This window comes from Battus philenor, unplaced genomic scaffold (genome assembly GCF_028537555.1).
Source record: "Battus philenor isolate CCGP_79_NKW_IND1 unplaced genomic scaffold, ilBatPhil1.0.hap1 SCAF_16, whole genome shotgun sequence".
Lineage (NCBI taxonomy): Eukaryota > Metazoa > Arthropoda > Insecta > Lepidoptera > Papilionidae > Battus > Battus philenor.
Window position 1 is genome coordinate 9,238,522 of NW_027181678.1, and position 23,692 is coordinate 9,262,213.

General features: G+C 33.0%; 1 protein-coding gene across 1 annotated transcript in view; it reads left to right on the plus strand.

The window, feature by feature from the left end:
* The window catches only part of Atx-1 (Ataxin 1), a 41,181-nt gene that overhangs the window by 13,502 nt on the left and 3,987 nt on the right, over positions 1-23,692 (plus strand). The window contains exons 2-3 of the mRNA XM_068762384.1: positions 21,892-22,265; positions 22,842-23,075. Of these exons, the coding sequence (XP_068618485.1) occupies positions 21,900-22,265; positions 22,842-23,075 (600 nt within the window). The 5' untranslated portion in view covers positions 21,892-21,899. The remainder of the gene's footprint in view (positions 1-21,891; positions 22,266-22,841; positions 23,076-23,692) is intronic.

The window sequence follows — 23,692 nt, forward strand, 5'->3', positions numbered from 1 at the left end:
AAAAAATGTCAAAACTAGATCTGAATATAAAAAATTGCGTTGCGACTAAATTTCAACTAGAAATTATCGGTTTGCAAATACAGACACTACAAGTCCTATTTTGTCTCTTTACATGTCTAAAAAAGAATTGCCAATTTCGGCAGCGTTTTGCATGTTCTGACACGTTGTATTGAATATGGGATATGCAAGTTTTTACAAGTAACAGCCGCTGAGCTTCTTAAAATATTATTAGCTCATATTGATAGGTCCCAACAAAAACTTCAAGCCAACATTTTAGCATTAGGGGGACCGGAAAGTAATGTGGTTTCTGTAGACATATTTGACAGAAAAAACTATTGATTTTTACCGCTCCGGCATTGAAAATTTGTATACTGGATTTGATTGAAGGTTGTTGATAACGACGGTGGATAAGTAATTGATTAGAAATCAAAACTTTATAAAAATGTAGTCGTATGAATTTAACTTAAGAAAGCGGCATTACTTTCCGGTATTTCTAATACTTGACTATCGAAAACAAATAAACTTTCGTGGACCGCTTGCGCATCGCGAACTCCCATTATTTTGTCACGCCAACTTAGACCCTTGTCAGGACTCCCGTGAACCTCTGCGAGTCCACCTGGACCACTTGGGAATTAAGGCTCTTAATGTTTCCTATTTGACAAAAAATTTTTGTTTTATTCAATTTCTGGCAAAATCATATCGTCAAAATCATCATGAACTGTACTAGATGAGAAGGATGTAGGTATTGTTTAGAGGTATCTCTTCTTTGAAAGATACGTTTTGAAAACATTCGCATGCGTCTTCCTCGGGCCATTGACGGAGGCTTCCTCGAACCGCGCGTGCGCAACTGTCAACATACCAACATAAGTCAACTACGTCATGCTGTCTAGTTATGCGACAATTTTAAAATGGGGACTAATTTGGAATGTTGTTATTTTAGGTTTTATATTGAGTTTTTTTTATTGTATACAGAGTGATTGGATATAGATGTAAGAGCTAAAGAGATTATCACTCTGAAACTCTAACAAAATGCGACAGGTCCATAACTTCTGGCAGTGCAGTCTTCAGGGACAGATAATAATCCATTTTAATGTATAGTAATACGAATTTAGGAAACGATTTTTATACTTTACTATCCTAATGTTATTTCATCGTCACCATTATTTCAGACATAGACAGACCACTGGTCGGACGGACAGAGGCGTGTCCATAGATTTCAAATTATTATTATTATTATATCTGAAATCATTGATTTCTGTATAACGTAAATTGACAGCGAATGTAACTTTACACAGCTTTAAAGCTTTTACACCTACAATCAATGATCCTTTATAAAATTTACTAATTGTTATCCCTTTACATATTTTTTTTAAAGTATAATCATGTTTACTGAGATTTTGTGATTGAACATAGTTTTCAGCGTCCATGTTTACTTTCATACAGAGCTTATCCAAAAATAACCAATAACACGTCCCTGTGTGTGAAATGAATGTTACTTATTAATATTTAAATCCGGATTCCAATTCGGCAGCGCCGCAAGTCTGTTGCTAAAAGTAATCGAATTGGGCTCAATTTAGTGCAGGGGAATTTACAAATTTTACTACGTTGTATAAATAAATAAACTTCGCGAATACGAACTTTGCGAAATTGTAAAAAGAAAAAAAAAACAAATAAAACTGGCAAAGGCGCGGACGGCGTTGAGCCAGCGTTACACACCGCCGCCTGTGTTATTCCGAGTCCTAAATATTTATATTTGTTCCATCATTTATCAGTATACAATAGATACGTTTTAATTTTATTTCAAACTCCTTGCCGAACTACTATCTATATAAATATCATGCAGTTTTGTTAAAAACTCATTTTATACTTCGAAATTCGAAATTTACCACATGGGCTATTTTTTTTATCTTTATTAATTTTTTAAAATTTGTGTCAAATTGTAACGGTGCATGTTTCTTAATAACTTTATATGTTGTTAAATATTTCAAAATTAAAAAATTAATGAGACCTATTATAAAAAAATGACAAAGAGATTATTTATCAATGTTTATAAATAATTAACAAGTCTATGACATCTTAAGTTATCTCTTTTGGGAATTAAAGAAAATATAGTTAACAAATTATTTGAAATGTCTAAATAATGAAAACGTCGAAAAATGGTACCAGGAACCTATATGTACTATGAAATAAGTTGAGATGAGTAAAACAAATGTTTAGGAAAGGTAGTACCGTCAATAGAAACTAGGTTATCTTGAAATAGTTGGTATACCAAGATATATCTATTTAGGAAAATATACTAAATAAAAACATTTAATAATTGACACGCGTTACGAACGCTGCTAAAAATAGATTTATTTATACGTACCTAAAAAAACAAGTTTCTATAAGACGTGATCAGATTACGAATATTTTTTTTTTTAATTTTAAATGAACAGTTATCGTAACGAAAAGTATTTGTTGTATATTGGCTGTATAGCGCGCCGCTTCAAATCGCTGTGTACGTGACCAGTGATAACAGGAGCCGAGGTTTATCTTGCTAATATTTAATTACGAGTGGTTAGTATCAGGTCAGCCGGCGATAGGTTCAAGGATAATATTAGTTTTTCCAATACTGAATAGTATTGACTACTTAAGTGCACTGTTTATTTACACTTAAAACTTCAATAATAACTAAAGATTAGGTCCCCTCTTGGAATCCATGCACTTAGTAACCCCATGGAACATCCGTCTAACACGTTTTGCGATTTATAGTGCTACCGGAACCGCTGTACCGCGCGTTTGATACATGTGACGCGGCAGAGGAGATTTACGGCCGCTTCGTTCCGTCGCTTCTATTTTTTTCCTCGGACACCACCCTGCCGCTTTTTTCTAAGCATTATACTTAAGTTCACCGTGTATTTACATGTAAAACTAAAATGACAGCCCAAGATAAGACAGATCTGGCGTCCAATCCCTTCATAGAGCATACGAACTAAAAGTACAAAATTACCAAACAAATAAAATTATAATTGTAATGACCCGTACCAAACAGTCTTGTACCTAAAAGCATCTTTAATATTTAAAATAGTTTCCATAAAGCACTAATAAGTATGTTACGCTATTATTCCAACTTCTCGACTTCAAAGTTTTTTCTTAGCAACAAAAAATGATTTATTTACAGTTCCTGTTCTTTAATTACATTTAACCCGGGCCGTATCGTAACATAAACAGAGATAATACATATTGACTCGAATACTAATAAGCTATTTGACGGTAAGTATTTACTGATGTTTACATAACGATCGTATTAATGTAAATAATATATAATCGACTCTATACTTGGCACCAACATATTTACATTCAAAAGTTATCATCATACACGTGTCAGAGAAAACAAGTGGTCTATTATTAATTAAACGAATCTTCTCGTATTGATAATAGTGTTTGTATGCTTCGAAGTTAAACTCGTATCGGATAAATGTGTGATAACAAAGCAAAACAACTGTACGATTAATTTTGTTTTGTGCACTTGAAAAGTAAGTCATTAAATGAAAAACATTTCTATGGTATGAAGGTACAGGTCATCAAACGTTTAGTTGATACCTGCATCCCAAAAGGGTCTGCCGTCTGTGTCGGTAATAATACAGTGTTATAATGAAATTACACATTTAAAGTGACTTCTGCAGGCACAACACGGAATTCATCGCCGTTAAGAACAATTAAGGCTAAGGTGCGCATAAAATATCTGTTACCAATTGCGGTTTCATTAGCAAACTCAAATACGCTCCACAAGCCATAGAAAGGGCTATGGATCAGGAATAAGGTGATCCATAGATGATCCGTTGTAGTGGCAGTCGGCAGGCCACTAAGGGCACAGAGCTGATGCTCGCCGGGGCCTTAACTTACTGGAGTGAAACAACGGACCGACAAGCGCAGTGCAAAACGTCCGTTGACGACGTGAACAAGCGACCTTCTCAAGGTCATTGGAAGACGGTGCATGCACGTGGCTTCCATCCTGTTGTAAATGAAATTTGTGGCAGACCTATGTCCGGCAATAGAACTCCGACGACTGAAATGATGATGATGATTTAAATAATTTAAAAAATATAATTTTGAATCTAGATTTTCAAACATTTATTGGCTTTAGATAATCAATCTAAGTTCAAAACAAATATAAATCCAAAAATGTAACGGCTATAAAACACAATTCTTATATCATGCGAACTGGTATTATTTTCATTACGTAGGAATAATTTAGGTTATAAAACGATTTATTACAAAAAAAATGATAAGCAAAAGTCAATCTCAATAGGAACATTACAGAACCGGTTTCCATTTGAGATCTCTCCAATATATCAATGGCGGCGCAAGTGAGGCGTAATGATTGGTCGGATTAGCATACAATCGGTGGTAATTCCAGCAGGTGGGTTTCAGGTAGGCAGTCGCGGCGGCTTAGATCAGCACCTTAGTATTCTAGAGACGGCCTAGTCGCCTACGCGTGTCGCTGTCACCGGTCGAATCTAAATGGATACAATAACTGTTCACACGAGCACAACGACGATTTATTTGCAAATGCAATAAAATATAGCACGGTTTATATAGATAGCCTCCCCGCTTCTTCTAATAATAACATTCAAATCATATATAGAATACTAGTCCCCCGTCCGTTTCGCATAACCTGCACCGCGTTTTATTAGCGTAATTTCATAAAATCCATTCTTGGTAATTTTTTACAAGAACAAAAGGTTGAAAATATGCATTTTTTATGGATTCCACCTTACTTCCTTTTAGGTAAAATTTCGTCAATTCCGTTCTTAGGTGACCTCTGCTCGGCAAAAGGTATATTTCTACCAAGTTTTAAGTATCTAAGCCTTACAGTTTAAGAGATATCGTGGTGAGTCAATACATAGGTAGAAGTCTCAGTTAATTTTATATATCTTTACTATAAAAAGAGTTACGTATGCACAATGTTATTTCCGTTCGGTTTCTTTTTGTCAGACAAAAAAAACAACAGTCTGAAACGTCACTAATTATTATTCTTTCAATACCTAAAACTGACTGTTAGTACTCTATTATATATGATAAAAGTTTAACTAATTATGATTTAGTTTTTAATTGCCTTTTGTTAAAGTATTTTTAAAAGCGTTATTTCATTTATAAAACAATTCTAACATTGAGTATTACGTCCTGAACATTGGAAAACACTTCAACATTCATGATTAAAAATGTTCGCCGCCATGTTTTGAACATTGGCTATAATATTTCACATAAAACAACATCTAATCTTAAGCCGAAATAACAGTAAATAAAGGTAAATTTACCTTCGAAATTTTAAAAAAAAGGATTTTTTTTATTCTATTAAACTTTTCGCAGCAAAAAAAACTTTTTGGTATTGGTTGAATCTATGTACCATAGACTTCAAATCAATAAAATGAAGAGAGTGTACTGTAGCGAGCCAAGGTTATGCCAACGATGCTTTTACTAATTACAACTCTACGCAAACAGTGAACGATCAATCGGTCTCGTAAATAGACAGCGGCGAGCTTTGCCAAGTATTTCCCACGTCTCGCCAACCACGTTGCGTTCATTCTTTAACGCCGATCTCTTTCATTATGTCTAACAATAAGAGGTATGCTTTATGTACGAATGCTAAAAATATAATGATTATATTTATACTAATGGTAAATGTGCTCTTACACAATTCATATAAAATATATTAGTTGTAGTCTTTCACGATAAATTGGAAAAATTATGTTATTTTTATACAGAACACACTACACAAATAAACATTCTTTTTGTCAAAACAATTTGACTACATCATTATTGTATTTATTACACTAACGACATTAAATTGTAATTAATTTAATGTCGTTAGCGTTAAATTCGACATTACTCTACAACTTTTTACTTAATATATTTCCATTTCCAATACATATATATACGCATAACATTATCATAACATGTTAAATATTAATATTAATCTGTTATTTGCTACTCGTTAGCATTTTTTAATTGTCTAGGAATCTGTATTAGATTACTTCCCGTATATTAAAAAAAACTGATTATAAAAAAATAAAAACAAAAATTCAAATATGATTTATTAGTTAGTTATTCATTATCTTGGAGTATAATAATTTCTAATATAGATAAAATGATCAGTGTTAATATTTAAAAAATATTTAATCCTTTAATTTTAAGTACATTGGATATGCAGTAATTTCATAACATTGTATAATTAAAATGAGGTTAATTTTACAGTAGCTATTTTTAATGCTGGGCACTTGAATGCGTGGTTCACGGAGCGAGCAAGTGGTTTACGGTTCAATGTATTCATTTTAACGGTTATTAGACGGTCCAACGATAAAATAATTTTGTGTAAGCAGTTTTCCGTTTGATACCTTTCTTAAAATACGACACCGTGTTTAGATGAATTTGAATTAATTAAATTTAAGTGACTATATATACATAAATGAACTTTTACAGTGAACTATTTCGAAAAATTACTAAGATTATTACTATGACCGCGTGTTAAAGACCGCTTCAATAACGACAATATTAATAAAATGGCTGATGTATACATTTAAATTTAAATAAGAATTTATTATATATGTAAACGTTTAAATTTATAATGTAATAGGTGAAAAATTTAGTGTATCTAAATAATATTTTGTTGCTTTACGCTGTTAAAATATGATTAGTCGAAATTTTATTTTTAACAGCAAGTAATATGTAAATAAATTTTATTATACATAACTTATAATTTTTTTTTATGAAAATATATAATAAAGTCTTTAGCAATGCTAATTTTAACTGACGAATATTTTTATGGTGTCAATTTAACGATATATGTCGAACTTGCTATCTCTGACGTCATACCGAACATAACGAGGTATATTATCTTTAACAGCTTTCATTTACGTACCAGAGATATCTATGCTAGTACGCTATTCGTCATTTCCCATAAAAATTAAATAATGTGATACATTGGAAGTAGATTTTTAAACGTCTATTACTCCGTTCACAGTGCTTCGATGACGTTGAAAATTTTTAGAGTTGTTCGATATTTAAAAATGTAAGAATCGATCCAGTTTTTGTGTTTATGGCCAATTCGGTATAATGCAGTCACACTAAAATAGCATTCGTTTCACATCCAGCCGGCGTGGGCAGTCGCTGTCAGTTGCTTTGCACAGTTGCCTAAACTTTGTTTAATATATTTATTCTTGGTCTAAATAATTTATATTATTAATATCTAAAAACCAGCATTTAATAAGTGTAAAAGGAGTTTTGTTAAAATAGTCGTCTATAATGATATTTGTACTTTGTAGTATTGAAGACAATGTACCCCAGCTTTGTGCACATTTGTTATTAATTTTATCTTATTCAAATTATAACCCATTAACATTTAAACGAAGTCTTTGATTAGATGATCAATAAAATATATCGAATTGGGTTATTGATGTCGAATTCTTTATTTGAATTAATTGTTACGGATAATGTTTACGTGAATGAAAATATTATTTTACAGAAACAAATAATGTAGTTGACATTGTATTTTCTCGCGCTACGAGACCGGGGCCATGGAATCCGAGACTTCGGGCCAAGCCGCGTGGGTGTCGATAAGCCATTACGCCATACGCTCGATACTATGCAGCCGTAGTAATATCTCATGATTTATTGCTTACACTGACTATTTTGTAATTTGTCATTAATTGCACGAACCCAACTTATTGCACGTGTAAATTCGCGGATTTAGTCCATTGACCATTACACGAATTATACAACGTAAAAGCTGCAGCGTCATATACTTAGCGATGCATTACAATTAACTCGATTCAGGGGAATTAGCTAATAGCCATCGGTCAATGAACTCTTATTAATTTTAATGTAGTAAAAACTCGAATCTAATTCACATTATGCCAATAGGTCATTAAAGTATATTGAGGCTATTAAATTCATAATAAATATTATTATAATTATGCTATAATATCGGCTTTTGCTCTTCGCGATCGAATTAGGTATGAGAAGATCTGTAGACGAACCAAATAACCGAGATAGCCATGTGGATAGTCAAGCTGAAATGACAGTGCGCAGGCCAATTAGCACACATAACTAATGGCCGCTGGAGCCTTAATAGTCTGGAGCGGGGACCACGAAGCATCAAGTGCATCGAGAAACGTTTACCCACAATGTGCCTACATTGTGTCTTCCGACGACTTAAAAGTGTCGTCGGAAGACACTGAATGCCGGCCGCTTCAAACCAGTCCTAATGGAAATCTATTATAGAGGGCTCTTACTAAAAATGGATATCCTATGGCTGAAACAATGTTGAAATAATACATATCGGCTTTTAAGGAAAGAAAAACAAAGAAATCTTTACATTCTTTCTTCCAGCACTTTTGGTGTAAATCGTATATTTATTAACACTTATCATCTCACAATGCACAAAACTGTGAAACTTATGGGAGTATATGTTTCACACTTTTATGCATATGTAGATATAGGTATATCTACATATGGGCTTCCATAGACAATCATCTGATTGACCGACTAACAAATGTGCTGCATGTGTCGGCGTAGGCGGGGTTGTTTGCCTCGGCTCTCCTATTGCGTGATCCACTCAATAAAAGATGTTGTTAGATCTCAAATTAACCGTTTAGACGACTGCAATACCTTCTATAACTATTAAATAACGTGGACTCTGTGCAGATATCATTGTACATGTGTTTTAAAGATTTTTTTTTCTTTAAAGTTATTAACGTAAGAAACGATTCTATTTTTGCTATTAAAACTACATATAATAATGAGCACATCGTGGGAACAAGAAACCAATTGTGCACGTATTTTTTTTACACTTCTTTGGCAAGTTAAATAAAAGCAAGTGATATCTACGCGGTGTATATTATAAAGACTATTTACAATTATTGACCTAAACACATTAGCGGCGACTATTTGACAGCATCCGAATTCAAACCGGCGTTCGAATTTCAATTCGAACGAGCAATAATCAACACTAAAAAGTATCGATGACCGCAGTGGCCAGTAATATGGTGCATTTTCTCTTGAACACTACAACAGATGTTCAGAAAAACAACGATAGTTTTATCTTTAGACAATTCCAAGCTTAAATTTAAAGTGTTATTTATTTTGCTTTATATTAGAAAAAGAAAACATAACAAAACAGCAGTAATAATTTCATTACTGCAATACGATAATCACGTCATTAATCTTAATACTGCAAACAAGCAAGCTATGTGGCACTGTGGAAACTTTACGTAAGATCTGTCGCGTGACTTGAACGCCATTCATTCAGTCAATGCGAAGCTTGAAGTCGCTTCACAACTATTTATAAATGTAACATAATACATCAGCTGCGGCGAAAAACCTTGGTGTTTTCACTTTAATCGATCGAGAATTACCTATACTTGTCGTTATGTTTTTTTATCGCGTTCAATTAACACGAGGAAATAAAAGATTTCTTTTTTTAACTTCAACTAATTTTGTTCTAATATCGTTATAATCTATTACCATTTTCCTTATATTTTAAAATTCATTCGTTGTAATGTGCTTTGTAATGTGCCCAATACAATATTCTGACAAAGATCTACCTGTAGGAGCTATTTTGAAAATTTGCTTTGTTTGTAATAAACATTACTTTAATTAACCTACGCTCCGCGAAAGGAATATCCTTACCAAATTTCAAGTCTCTAAGCCATATTAGTTCTAGAGATATCGTGATGAATCAGTATATAGGTCGAATCTCTTCTATCTGTACATACAGGCTGGACTCAAAAATCCAATATACACTTAAAAATAACGTACGTATAAAATAATATCTGGTGTTTCATAAATAACATATTTTGGTATAAGTAGGCTAAATTTCAGTGCGAACACTTTCTATAGACGTCACTTATTTAGACAAGTACGCTAATTTATTGCATCTCACATTGAGACTTAAATTGAAGAAAATTGGCAAATTTAATGATAAATAAAAAAATGATTTATACAATATGTACGTTTCGAAATAATATTCAATAACGAAGAACTGTCTGTAAACAATTATAAAATAAAGTTAGAACAAGCCTTAAGTGATTTTAAACAGACTTTATATTTAAGTCCGGGGAAAGAAATGAAATATGAAATAAAGTGTTACCGCAGAAACGGACGCTTTGACCTGAACGTCCGTAGTAAATTCTGCGGCAGCTGAAAGTAACAGGTGCGGTTCTAATATCGCCAATGGTATCGTAACAATTTATCAACGAATATTTATATATTGGACTTTTATTTGAAAATATTACTTTCATATTATGCTTAAGGCGTTAGTTTATCATCTTTCTTTGTTATTCAATTTACTGCCGATGATCTTAACATTAAAAAAAATAGAATCGATAACTGTCCATCTGAGAATTGCATACATGCTTTGTAGTTATAGGTTTATACATGTAATTGCCAAAATAACCTGCGTTGCAAACCTCTTTCTCTGTTGTATCCCTAATGCTGAAGGTGGTAGCCTCAATCATGTTTTTATCATGTCTCTTGTGATGTTTCTCCATCTGTTTTGATTCTCCGCGACATGGATGGCCTCAAAAAAATTGACTGTTGAGACTGGTGCGGATTTAGTGAGACTGCCGATGAAAATAAGTTTTTCGAGACGATTGCTAGTTTTGTACTCAAAGAGCTCGAAGATCCTCCTCGAGCGAATGTTTGAGACGATATTTAACTACTGTATACATAATTAGTAAAAGCGCGTTTGGAACCTTGGTTCGGACCTGTTTGTTGTAGGTCCTCTATACAGTTCGATCTGATTTAAGTTTCTATCAAATTAGGCTCTTTTGGTATTCTTATAACGTCCACAAGTGGAATAAACGAGAGCTTGGTTTCTTATCCATTTTCTGGATTGCGCAGAAATTTCCACCAGTACCACGTGTCAAATGTGTCGATACGTTAGCGCCTTGAGCGTCCATGTCTTGGCACCGTACAAAAATGTGGAGAATACCAGGTTATTGACAAGTGCAATTTCCGTTGCGATATTTATATTTATAAATTAAATTAGTGAAATATGTTTCATAGTACTTGATTGTGAAAACTTGTTTGTTCGAGAACTATTGCAAAACACGCGGATGAAGAGCGTATAAATATACAAAACGTGAAACTTGAAGCCTTCGTGGAAGTTACACAAGTTGGAGTAGGGAACCGTGGCGTGAGGGCGCGGTGGGATGGGGCGATGGGGGCCGTAAGACGCGGCGTGAATGGCGGGGCAAGGTCACGGGCGCCGGAAGTGGGTTACGGGCGGCGCCATATCGACCGCCGCTCGCGCTTACCACCGACGAGCACCGGCCTACGGCTGACGTGTGTTTGTGCTACATTCTAATCTACTGCAAATACCTTAAATTTTTCTAAATGTATTTTGTAATAATTTGGAACGATACACGATAGTAGATCATACGTATTTTCTACAAAGTATGATTGGTTATAAATGTAAAAAGCTTAATACTGAATAGGACCGCTTGCACACACACACAAAAACACACGACATACACGTACTGTCTGTTTTTTATGAGTGTAATTTTTTTATCTACCTTATTTATACAGCATGCAATATAATTTGATATATTTTTATAGTACACTTTCTCCAAAAATCAATGCATTCAAGAATACAATAATGATTTATGCAATTACAATATAGTAGGAAAAAAGCGTTTAAAAAATTCGGATTACTATGTTACATTTAATTATTTTTTTGTTTGTGTCCCTGCAGCCTGCACTGCCAGAAGTTTACTAAACAGACTGTCGCATCTTAAGACAAAAATAAATCAATGTAACTTATGTTATACCTAAATTTTTTTGCTTATAAATAAGCTATTTATTTGCTCTTTTAAAAGCTTTTACACCTATCACCAATCATCTTATATAAGTAGACATTCATTGCCAAATGTGTTGCAAAAAAACTCAATTATAACTCAAATTCCTTATTATCAAGGGAAGATGCGTATTCAAAAAAATTAGGTAAAATGTGAGGAAAATATCTTTGAGTTAGTTAAGCAACCTGTAACCGGTTGTCAAATATTTGATGTCAATCAAAGCCTAAACCATGAATATAATACAACAAAAAATAAAGTCAAAGCAATGAAAATGACACCTTAGTTTTGTAGAAAAATAAAAAAGTTTTCTTTGGTAAATAATCCCGGATTATTAATTATTTATTAATAATTATATTATTAAGACATAGAATCATTTAAAGTGACCACTCTGAAATATGTTTTATTCTGTTGTTTTTTAGATTAGCCTGCCAAATAATTTTTGAAATGTTCACGTATGTCGGTGCTGTTAGTTTAATAAAAAAATGTGAAATATACATAAAATGCGATAATCGGTTTGATATGATCATAACAATTACTAAAATATCTTTTATTTACATTTGTCACCTACAATTAAATGGAGTGTAATTAATTTAAATTTAAAGATCTGTCCATTAATAGAACACAGAAACCCGAATACACATTTCTTACAATGACTTCTAAAGATGTATTAAAATTTCTTCTACTCTACTATAAAACCGAAAATAAGTGTAATCATAATATAAAGAGAGGACTTACTTTTTAATAAGTTTTATTTCTTTATTGTGCACATAACATCAGATAGAAAAACAGAGTTATAATGTCATAAAAAGGTACAATAGACGGTCTTATAACTCAAGGCAATTTCTTACAGACGTGTAGTCGATGTGTACTTTGTACGAGATAGTTTAGAATATTATAAATAAATAATACAGGCATATTTTCACCCAGACAGCAATGGGGAATGGTACATCATGGAGAATTAAAATTTAAGATAAGGAGTGAGAGTAAGTAATAAAGCATAGATAATATAAGATTATATCTTACATAAAAAATAAGTTACATAAAAATAAGAGGAATAACATGTGAACCCGTATTTCAGCGTAAATTAAAACAACTGAGGTCACATAGTATTTAATATATGAAAATTTGGTTTGTAACCATTCTTACCATTGAAGATGTGTGATGTCTTAATAAGCTCACAAAAGACATATTTTCCTTATGACATTTTAACTTGACACTGCCGCCATATTTGTTTTGGGCACTGCCTGCTTGCGCCGAACGATGTACGTTACCACGCAGTATGTCCGCGAATCTTGCCCGCCATTCATCAAGAATTTTTTTACCCGACAGACGGCGAACTCGCGGCCTTGCGCTGCCTACATCCCAACAATACAAGACAGTTCGTCTGACGCCAAACTTTCAAAATTAGAACATAATTAAATATAATTTTAGCTTACTTGTTACAAAACAAGTGTACTTCTTCGGGCCAATGGGACATAAATTTAATTAGTTGTTTCTCTGTCTGTAAATTTACGACTATGTACTTTATTTTTGATTAATTTAAAACATGTCTCAATGATATTAAATTTGAATTAATTTATCAAATTAAAAGATAGTATTAAGTTTGTTAAAGATGATTTTAATTAGACTCTTCTTTACCGTCAAGAATAAGGATAGTATTAAGTTTTCAAATTATTTCATTAAATCAAAGGAAGTGGAATAAATAACGCTTTTTAAGTTGTAGCAAAGGAAACGGAAGAAAATTATTCAGTCTGAATAATTAAAAGAAATTCAAAAGGATTTGAAACCTTAGGTGCCTATAGTAGAGGTATCTTTTCTTTATATCAATTTTAAGAAATAGGTAAATAAATGTTTATGTATAAGACGATAAATATAACAGTGAAGTTTCGTTGTATTTACTACAGTATGAAGGAGTTGAATGAAGTGATAATAAAGTTTGAAAATAAATTACTGTTATTGAATTGAGTTACAATTAACCATAAAAAAACTATATGTATGTTTTGTGCTCTTCTAAGATTTCGAAACCCTAACTTAACCTAACTTTAAATTGACAGATGCTATTACAGGAGAGCACGGTCTGATTCTATCGAGGTGGGCTTTTCTGGAATTCTTATGACGTATGCCACCAGTAAATTTGAATAATCATCAGTAGATAATATGATTTAATAAATAAAATAACTAAACCTTGGAATTAATTTAAAACAGTTGCGTTTTTTTTTTTTAAATACTCTTATTAGAAGCTATCTGGGAAAGCGACCATAATGTATTTTGATTTATGTGTCGCTATATTAAGTGAATGTTGCGTTGATTAGACCAATTTTTGTGTGTCCAGATGACAGGCACAGTCTTGTGCAAGACTTTGTATTTGAAAACGCTATTCCCTTCCACATTGTTATTAAAACCTTTATAGTTTAGACACAACAAATAATGTTCTAGCTGTTGTATGTTCATCTTTATGTTGTAGTACAAAAAGTTATGATCAACTAATCCTACACTGTTGTTCACTTGGCGAGTTCGTTTTGCTTTACAGGAGCAAAATAGCTTATCATTATTTTCCTTTGGGTACGCTTTTCAAATGAATATTGATGGATCATTATTTATTATCTTAAGTATTACATACTCCTCCCGTATAATTAATTACTGGAAATGTTACTTTTCCTAATCACATAAAATTTGTGAACATGTGTAAAAGAGACCGCTTTGATAAAACTGAATAATTGACTAAAATATTTTATCGCTTAGTCACTTTACAATCTCGACGTGCCTGATTCATGTATGCAAACATTAGAAGATATGCGCTGTGCATTAGGTTCTAGGTTATAAGATTCATAGCTTTTATATGCATTACAATGTAGTCATTACTATTCATAACTTTTTAGGAATACAAAATGTATTTACTCTTTTTAATTTAGGTTCTGTATAATCTGTATCACAATGTTACGCCATCGTCTGTCTAGTGCGTATAATTTAACATTTATGCATTAACGTGTTAGGCATTTCGTAAAGCAATTATATCGAGTGCTAATTAAATTAACGAAATTAGAGCATAAAAACTACAACAGTTAATGTAGCAAAACTTTTGCTCAAAGTAACGATCTATTAAATATGAACTGGATTAATGTTAATTATGATCGGTTTTTAATTGTATTGTATTATAAATGGCCGTTTACAAAATGACTCTCTACTTTATAATGTTAAATCGATTATTTTAGCCGTACAGATATTCGTACAATCTATGTTCTAGCAGTAAACAGGCCGGTCGATAAGAATCAGACATGCCCCACTTTAAGATTATTGACTACTGTTATCATCAAATAATTTGTTATAATCAAACATTCAATACAGTTTCACAGTGTAAAAGCTTATGTACCACGTATTCACAATAACTCTTACTTATTTTAGTTACTAAAATCTAATAGTTACCGTTATCTAAAAATCTACCGCAGAAGGAATATTTTTTAGTCACTGACACGAAGACGCAGTTAAATTACACATAGATTATCATCATTGAATTATATTACCTGATCCATAAAATACAGATAAACAAAGAAATTTGGCACGTGGAATTATCATCTGCATTGCTGTTTTTTGGATAGAATGCATTTTGTACAACTGATGTATTTATTACTCATTCAATGCACGACTTTTGTGTTCTATATTAAGAATCTGAAGTTTTTTCTGCTATAGCGTCTCAAATCCATAATAATCTCAGCCAGCATGCGGGATTTTCTGACCACTTTAAATTACGGTTACAGTATATTTGTTATACTTAAAAAGTCTAATAACTAGTATTACATGAACCAAATGTATCTGTAACTGGTCGTTGTTGTCGTTTCAGATCATAGACATCCACAGTAAGGCATAGGTCTGCCCCAAAGATATCTATGGGGGATATACTATAATCTTCACACTTGGCATGCGGGTGACTATCGCAGTGTGGTGTTATGGTACGCACAGGACGCTGCTGCCTAACGTCTGCAAACTTGTTTGTGAGCAGTGGCAATCCCATGACATTAAATGTGAGAATTATATAAGATTGTATCTCGGGAGTCGAAATGAAGTCTCTCTTCTGCAGCCATGCCACAACTAATCAGTAAGCTTACCAAACTCTGAAATGAAGAGACAAACCAGGCGTTCAACAATAAGCTATAAGATCTCGAACGACGCTGTCGAAGCGGTTGAAACACGAGAAACTACTTATACCTGGGTTTTTATTTACGGCTGTTGGACGCCTTATCTGCCTCGTAATTTTAGTACCACGTCGTCTTTCTACAGCTGTGGCGCCTAGGCCGTATCTTGCGAAAGTAACTATCCTTAAAGAATTCTTTAACGTAAACAGTAATAATAAAACAGTATTCAGCAGTCTTGATGTTTGACATGTAATGTGTGTGTATATATATATACACACGCATTACATGTTACACACACACACACACATATATATATATATATATATATATATATATATATATATATATATATATACATATATATACACTAATATATATATATATATATATATATATATATATATATATATATATATATATATATATATATATATTAGTGTACATTCTGCATGTGCTCCAACTCACTAACAGTAACGTCGTACTTTTGTCACGTAGCAACACCGCTTTTTGTGTTTGTAACATCCTGGATCCATACTACCTTTCAAATCAATGATTCACGTTTAAAATAGCATTACGAAACGATTGGTATTTTGTTCTTTATTCAACTAAGAAAGAGCTCATTTTTTTTGGTGAAATCAGCGTTACAATGAACTTCTAGTTAAATGCAACGAACCTAATAGATTTTTCACAGTTGATTAAAACGAAGGTCGCGGAGGCTCGTGTCTATCAATATTGAAAATACACCTCTATTGCAACATTACGATATCTAAAAGTATTTCTTACAATCTCAACTGATAAAGTTGCTTCATGACTCGTTCAGTGGTTGCGATATGGAAGATATCTACGGGTGTTTATTTTTTATATAATTGTGAATGAAATTAATTCCGTTTCCATATATACAACTTGCTTTAACATTTATCTACATTTATCCAGGTGAGTCCATTTGACATAGTATTTCTCACCTAAATCAATTATAGAATAAAAAAAACTATTCTTTTCTCTACTCGGCAAATTGCATTTTATTCCTTTACATAAAAGTTACTGATATGTACCAAAAAATGTATGCTCCTTCGAACCTTCACATAGAAGACACATGCTAATACGTAACATTGTGTCTGTCTGTTTGCGCAGGTGCCTCGGCGTATTCTTTGTTCTTAAAATTATCGCCTGCAGCACAAACATACACAATGTTGACTACCGCCACTATCGACTTTTTTTGAATTCCTTTCTAAAAAGTATTGACATTCCTATCACTATCTAAATGATAGGTTGAGTCACTTAGATGACCTCGTGGTGGGTTTGGGCCAAGGTCCTTTTGGTTTTTATTGTCTGCGTTATTTTGACACGTATGCTTGGAATATAAATAAACCCAATTTCATTTCTTATATCAATCACGTATATTTCGAAATGTAATCCCAATCTTACAAAATTACGGACATTTCGTATATTTTAACTACTTAAAAACATGTTTGTTTCTGTATTTTATGACAACATAATGTTATATAAGCAATTGGCATAGCATCTACAAAAATTCTAATTACCGTGTGATTGTTAATAACGTTTTACATCATCAACACGCGAACTAAACGCTCATATATGATAACGGCCACCTACGAAACATTTAGCCTTCGCCATAATAAATAATATTTAATAGAATATGTATTAATTAATCTAATTAATGACCAGGCGTGCTATTTATAACAATTTAGTTACTAATGTTATTTAATTTTATAGCGTGTCTTCAAAATGAATCGACATACGAAGATGCAATAAATGTTATTTAATATTAGACTTACAAGTCATTAACTACCACCCTTATCCTATTTCTTTTCAGTGAACCCTATTTCTTTTAAGTTTTTAAGAAATAAATACTGGTCAAAATCTTTACAAATCTGATTCCTGTGTAGTTTTTTTATAATAATGTCTAATAATAAATATCATAAATATAATATAATATGTTGCGTCTTGTCTTTAAAAACCGTCGTTGCGACGTTTTTAAAAAGGTTGATAAATATCTAGATATTAAATGCAAACATTACGTAATGAAATTTCTTAATATATCCTTAACGTGGGCGGATAACAAAGCCTTATAAGCAAGGCTCTCTTATCCTTGCTTATCGTCACGTTCCTTGATATGTTATATGTAAGTTAATTTCATTAAACCAATACAGGTACATAATCAATTTAATACAGTGCGCAAATGAAATGGACAATATTAAACATATGTCGACAAGAAGGCATTTATTAACTTTGCTAGATTTCATTTTTTTTTAAGTATGTTTATGTTCTAAGGGTCACCACAAATGATTTTATAAAAAATAGCAGACTTAGAGAATGATGTGTTCGTCATGAAACTATTTTAATTTTAATTAATAAACTAATTTTATGTTAATATATAAATAGTAGATCCGCTGAGTTTCGCTTGGTTTTTTTGGAGTCTAAGGTATTTGTTATCTGTTGATAGATTCATCTTGACGTCAATAAGAGTAGTAATTCACACTATGTTGAATAAAATAATTATTTAATTTGTACATAAATATAGATAAAAAAATATAAACACTCAAGAGCCTTGATACATACTCTCTACATAAATTGAATTATACAAATTACAAGTTGTAGATTTAAAAACTGCACAAGGTCATTTCTGTCAATCGGTCAGAAAAAAAATTGAGATCGATCAAAAAGCATTAACATATTCATTAAATACGACAGCCAGACTTTGAATGCTGTTCATAAGTTTAAAACTAAGGTTACATTTTGACATGTCAAAAAATATGCAATTTCTTTGGTCTAATACTAATCTGAAAGATGTAAACTAAATTGCCCATGTCCATTCGCTGGGACGTAGTGGGCATCATTAACAGACAAATAATTGTGTTTGAAATAAAAAACTGTATCGGATGCCCTCTTTTTATAACGGTCTTATTAATCATTATTCATTTATATCAAAGAATCTTAAAGAAAAAATGTTCGCAAAAATTAAAGGCTTGTTGGAGTCCAATAAGAAAAAAACGTATTTAAGAATGACCACTTTAATATCTAAATAATAAACAACAATTATAAACGTACAAAATAGAACTTGTATTACAAGACTTTAGTAATGATGTGAAGTTGTGTGGCCTTGGTTTGTAGGAAAAGAAAAAAAAATATTTATCCCGACATTTTTATCTGAAATAGGAAAAAAAAATTGTACCAATTAATACATTAGTTTGATGTCATTTAATATGAAAATTCGCCAAAAGAAAAAGAAGTGAAAAATAGCACAAAACAATTTTTTTATCTTAATTGTCTTACTTAACTGTCTGTGTGTAACAGCCAAATACAAATTGTACAGCCAAAGAAATTTTATTATAAATTTATACTAATTATGTATTTATATACATAAATACATTCACATACGTTTGCAGTATGTTAAGTAAAACAGGATGAAATGTTTCTAGCAATGAAACTTGTAATTTGAACGATGACAAGTGCGGCTTGTTTCTTTGTCGCGGTAACAGAGTCATTGCACTGCAGTTATCAATTTACTATCAGGTGAATTATGCGCCGTTTATCCTTTTAGGTTCCATAAAAATAATAATGGCCAGATGTCGTTCTTGTGTTACATTGAATATAGTAACCAGTTATGTTTAAAAACTTTTTTGTCTTTTATCCTTTGGGGTTGAGAAAATTGGACATTTCAATATACTATGACATTTAGTTTTTAGGTTACTTTTAAACTTGTTGACTGTCCAGAAACAGTCTTGATTTTGGACTAATAGTTTAAATAATTGTCTTCGTTTGTAAGTCGACTGCAAGAAATGTTCAAAAACAAAAAAAAAATCTCTACGAAATTTAACATTTAATTAAGAAATTACTATCCGTTGTAATATCAAATTTTTAAAAGTCAACCTGATCGAGAATACTGATCGGATGCAGTCTAGTTGCAACAAAGTCGAATGAGCCAGCCGTTTGATTTGTAATTAATCGAGTGTCCTAATACTCTATAATTGATTCATAGCAATGTCCTGCGGTTAATAAGGACTTGTTGTGTAATTCAACTTGCCAGACGTCCTTAGTTGAAGCAATCTCGTGCCACATACAAATCCGACATCTGCACTTCCTTGTGTGTGTAACTGTTGATCGGTGCATGCGTGTGTGCGATAAGAATGTAGGGCGACTACGTAAACTTTATAAATAGATTTTATTCTTAAACATAATCTACATGTAATTGGGTATACGCGCCGTCTGACAAGTTTAATTCCATTAAAAACACAGCGTAAACTAGATACGTAACACGTGTTCATTTTAAGCATATGTCGATAAACAGGCAGTGTTGTTGTGTTTAAATACAATAGGATTTATAGTATTTATAAAGATACATGTTCTACGCACAATTGTGTAAGCATAAATTTTCTAATTATTCTTTTAGCTTATAATGTACAATAAATGCTGTTCTCTTCAGAATTATCATGCTGACACATACAATATAATGTAATTCGTAATTGCTGAGGATTGAAAAAGATTTATCCGGTTTTGATATCAGTTTCATCATTTTCTACAACACTGCCAGTATCTTTAACACCCTACAAAAAAAAAATTAATTACTTTTCGTATATGTAAAAGTGATAATAACACAAAGATTCTGCACCATTACAAACTTATCTATTATTTTTTTCTCGTCGTCGTTTCAACCCATAGATGCCCACTACAAAGCAAAGGCGTCTCCCAAAGATATCTATAGGGGGATTTACATACCATAATTGCTACGCTTAGCAGGCGGGTTGGCGATCGCTGTGTGGTATTATTGTAGTGAACACTTCTGCCCATCCTCTGGTAACTTTTTTGTGAGCAGCGTGACCTATATAATTAACGCACTAAGTGTAAATTATATATGATTTTATTTTATGCACCACAGATGACCAAAATATCCTTTTTTTTTATTTAACCGAAATATAAACCTGTCACATAAATAAATGTATTTTATTATTGTTTTTGTTGGAAATTGTATGACAGATAATACATTTTTGGGTCCTTCAATTTGTTTATGTAGCACTATTCGCATAACAAATTCAACTTAATTAAAAGATTAACAATCCTTGCTATTACGTAGCTATAAATACCATCACAAGAGCTGTTAAATTGATCCTATTCACGAATTGAATTTATGAATAGCTTCTGATGAGAGTAATATTAATCAAACGCTTTTAGTAGTGTCTAACACTGTACGCCAATTTAAAGTCTAATTTAATATTTAATTTACTCTCCAAGACAGGCTGTGCCTAGTTGTGTTGTTTTATGCTCTTTTAATGTTAATTTTGGTTGTTGTGGAAACTAACTCGTGTATGTCTACTGCGATGTCTATGAAAATAAATAGTTATATTTACCGGAATCCCTTGTCTCAATTGAAACAAAATATTTATAACATTTTGATAAAGAAACTAATAATTCGTGAATAAAAAAATGATAAATAGATAATTACATTAAAATAATTACGGAATAACTTTCTTAAACTAGATTTAGGTATCTGGGTAAATAGATTTATCGAGTTGATTTTTTTTTCAAATATTCTTTTTTTGTTTAACTTGCGTATGTCGCAGTTGCTTGTTATTAAAACTGCACTTATTTCTTGTATTTTTATATTTCTTCGTCATTATTATTATCATCAGCCGATAGAAGCTTACTGCTAAGCATAGGCCTCGCCAAATAATCGCCACGATGACCTGCTTTGTGCTGCCTGTATCTACCGAGTACTCGTAACCTTAACTATGTCGGCGGGTCACCTGGTGGAGTAGCCGGTAGACGCGGCATAGATGATGTTCGCCACTCGAGAATCTTTCGGCTCTAATTGCTTTATATTTTCGTGCAATATTTTAAACTTTGACAATTTACAATGAATAATATTAAATAGAAAAAGATATTTATGATTATTTATAATTTTCCAGCGCATCCGATGATCTCGGCGAGCCACCCCGGTGAGGCGCTGGCCCAGCTGCAGTTGGGGCATCTGGGCCATCTGTACCCCGCGCCTCCGGCGGCCGCCATGACGCCTGAGTTCCTAACGCCGCCGCCGCGGCCCTACCCGCGGTACCCTGCGCGTCGGCCGCGGGAAACTCCAGCGCCGGCACCGTTCTCGGGCTATGCCCCTTTCCTCAACCACACGCCGTACGCGTACCTGTACGGTACGCGGCCACAACCGCCCGCTGCGTATCCGCTACGACCGCGCTCCTCTTCGGGCTTCGTCCCGCCCGCCCCCGCGCAATCGGCGCCCTTGGAACCGCCCGTGACCACGGTGGCGCCTGTGCCGCCCTCCATTGAGGTATACATACACACTTATTATAGAAATAATAACAATATACAACCAACTCTTTTATTACACCATCGTCCGTTCATTAGAAAAGTCATACGTCCGTTTATTAGAACAGAGTGCAAAAATATCATGTTAAAAAAACATGTGAAATATGGTTAATCGGGAAACATGTTCCACAGCTTCAAAAAATCTAGTTAAAAGAAAAAAATCCAATTTTTAGTACTACTAAAGCCGCGCAAAAGAGGAAATAATTAAATCATTTTACATAAGTGTTGTTCATAAAGCGAAAACAATAATCTTATTAGAGAAAATAATTAATTAGTGTATAATCAAAATTCAATCCATAAGAATAAAACATAAAAATACAAAATTTATAAGGAATTAAAATCTATTCTGTAACTATTTATTCATCGGTACTTGATAATAAGCATGCACGAACATTTATTACGAACTCTACCAAATATGTTATAAAGTACATAAAAATGCATAAAACAATACGATTATTATTATAATGAAAACAGGGAATAGTTGCTTGAATTAAAACAAAAGAAAACAGTTGTCACAAAAAAATCATAAAAATTGCAGGAGGCACCAATGTCACCGGAGCGAGGTGCGCCCGCACCGTACTTCTATCGCGGAGCGATGATCCGGCTCGAGGACGGGTCACTGAGACGCGTGGAGGAGATGAGGACAGAGGACTTCGTGAACAGCGCCAGCCGCAGTAGCGACCTCGCGCTCACCAAGTGCACGCTGCTGCGACTCGACGAGCGCGGCGACCAGCTCGCGCTTACGCTCACCTACGACAGAAACCGCACGCAGGTAATAACTTAGCTACACCAAAACAACCAAAACCCGCACATTTGAACCTATGCCAGAAAGAGCAGAGAAAATTAACTTTATGTTGTGCATTCATACGGGTCATATTAATCATAGTCATCATAACAGATACACGCCCACTATAAGCCAAGGACTCCCCCTAAGTTCGCAACGACGACCGGTCTCGCGCTGCGCATCTAGCGTCTTCCAATATAATTTAATTCGCCGTGTCAATACATGTCAAAATATTCTTGTATACTTATTGATCATAACTTCTTAAAACGTTCACTTATATGTTGTCTTTAACAGGACATTCACGTATGTGAAGTTAGTAAAGTTCCAATAGTTACCTTAAACCTTTTTTTTTTAGTTTTTTATTTAAAATTGTAAGTGTATTATTAATATAGTATTCCCGAGCTTTAAAAAAGAGCAACTAATGAGTATCTGAACGACTCTTCTCTACCTATCAGCAATCGGTACTTGACTACTTATTATATTAAAATATAATAATTGACGGATTAAATGTCCGTGTAAATGCCTACTTGAATAAAGGTATTTTGAATATTCAATACTCATATTGTGATGTTTTGCAACTGTGAACAAATAGTACGACCAATAAT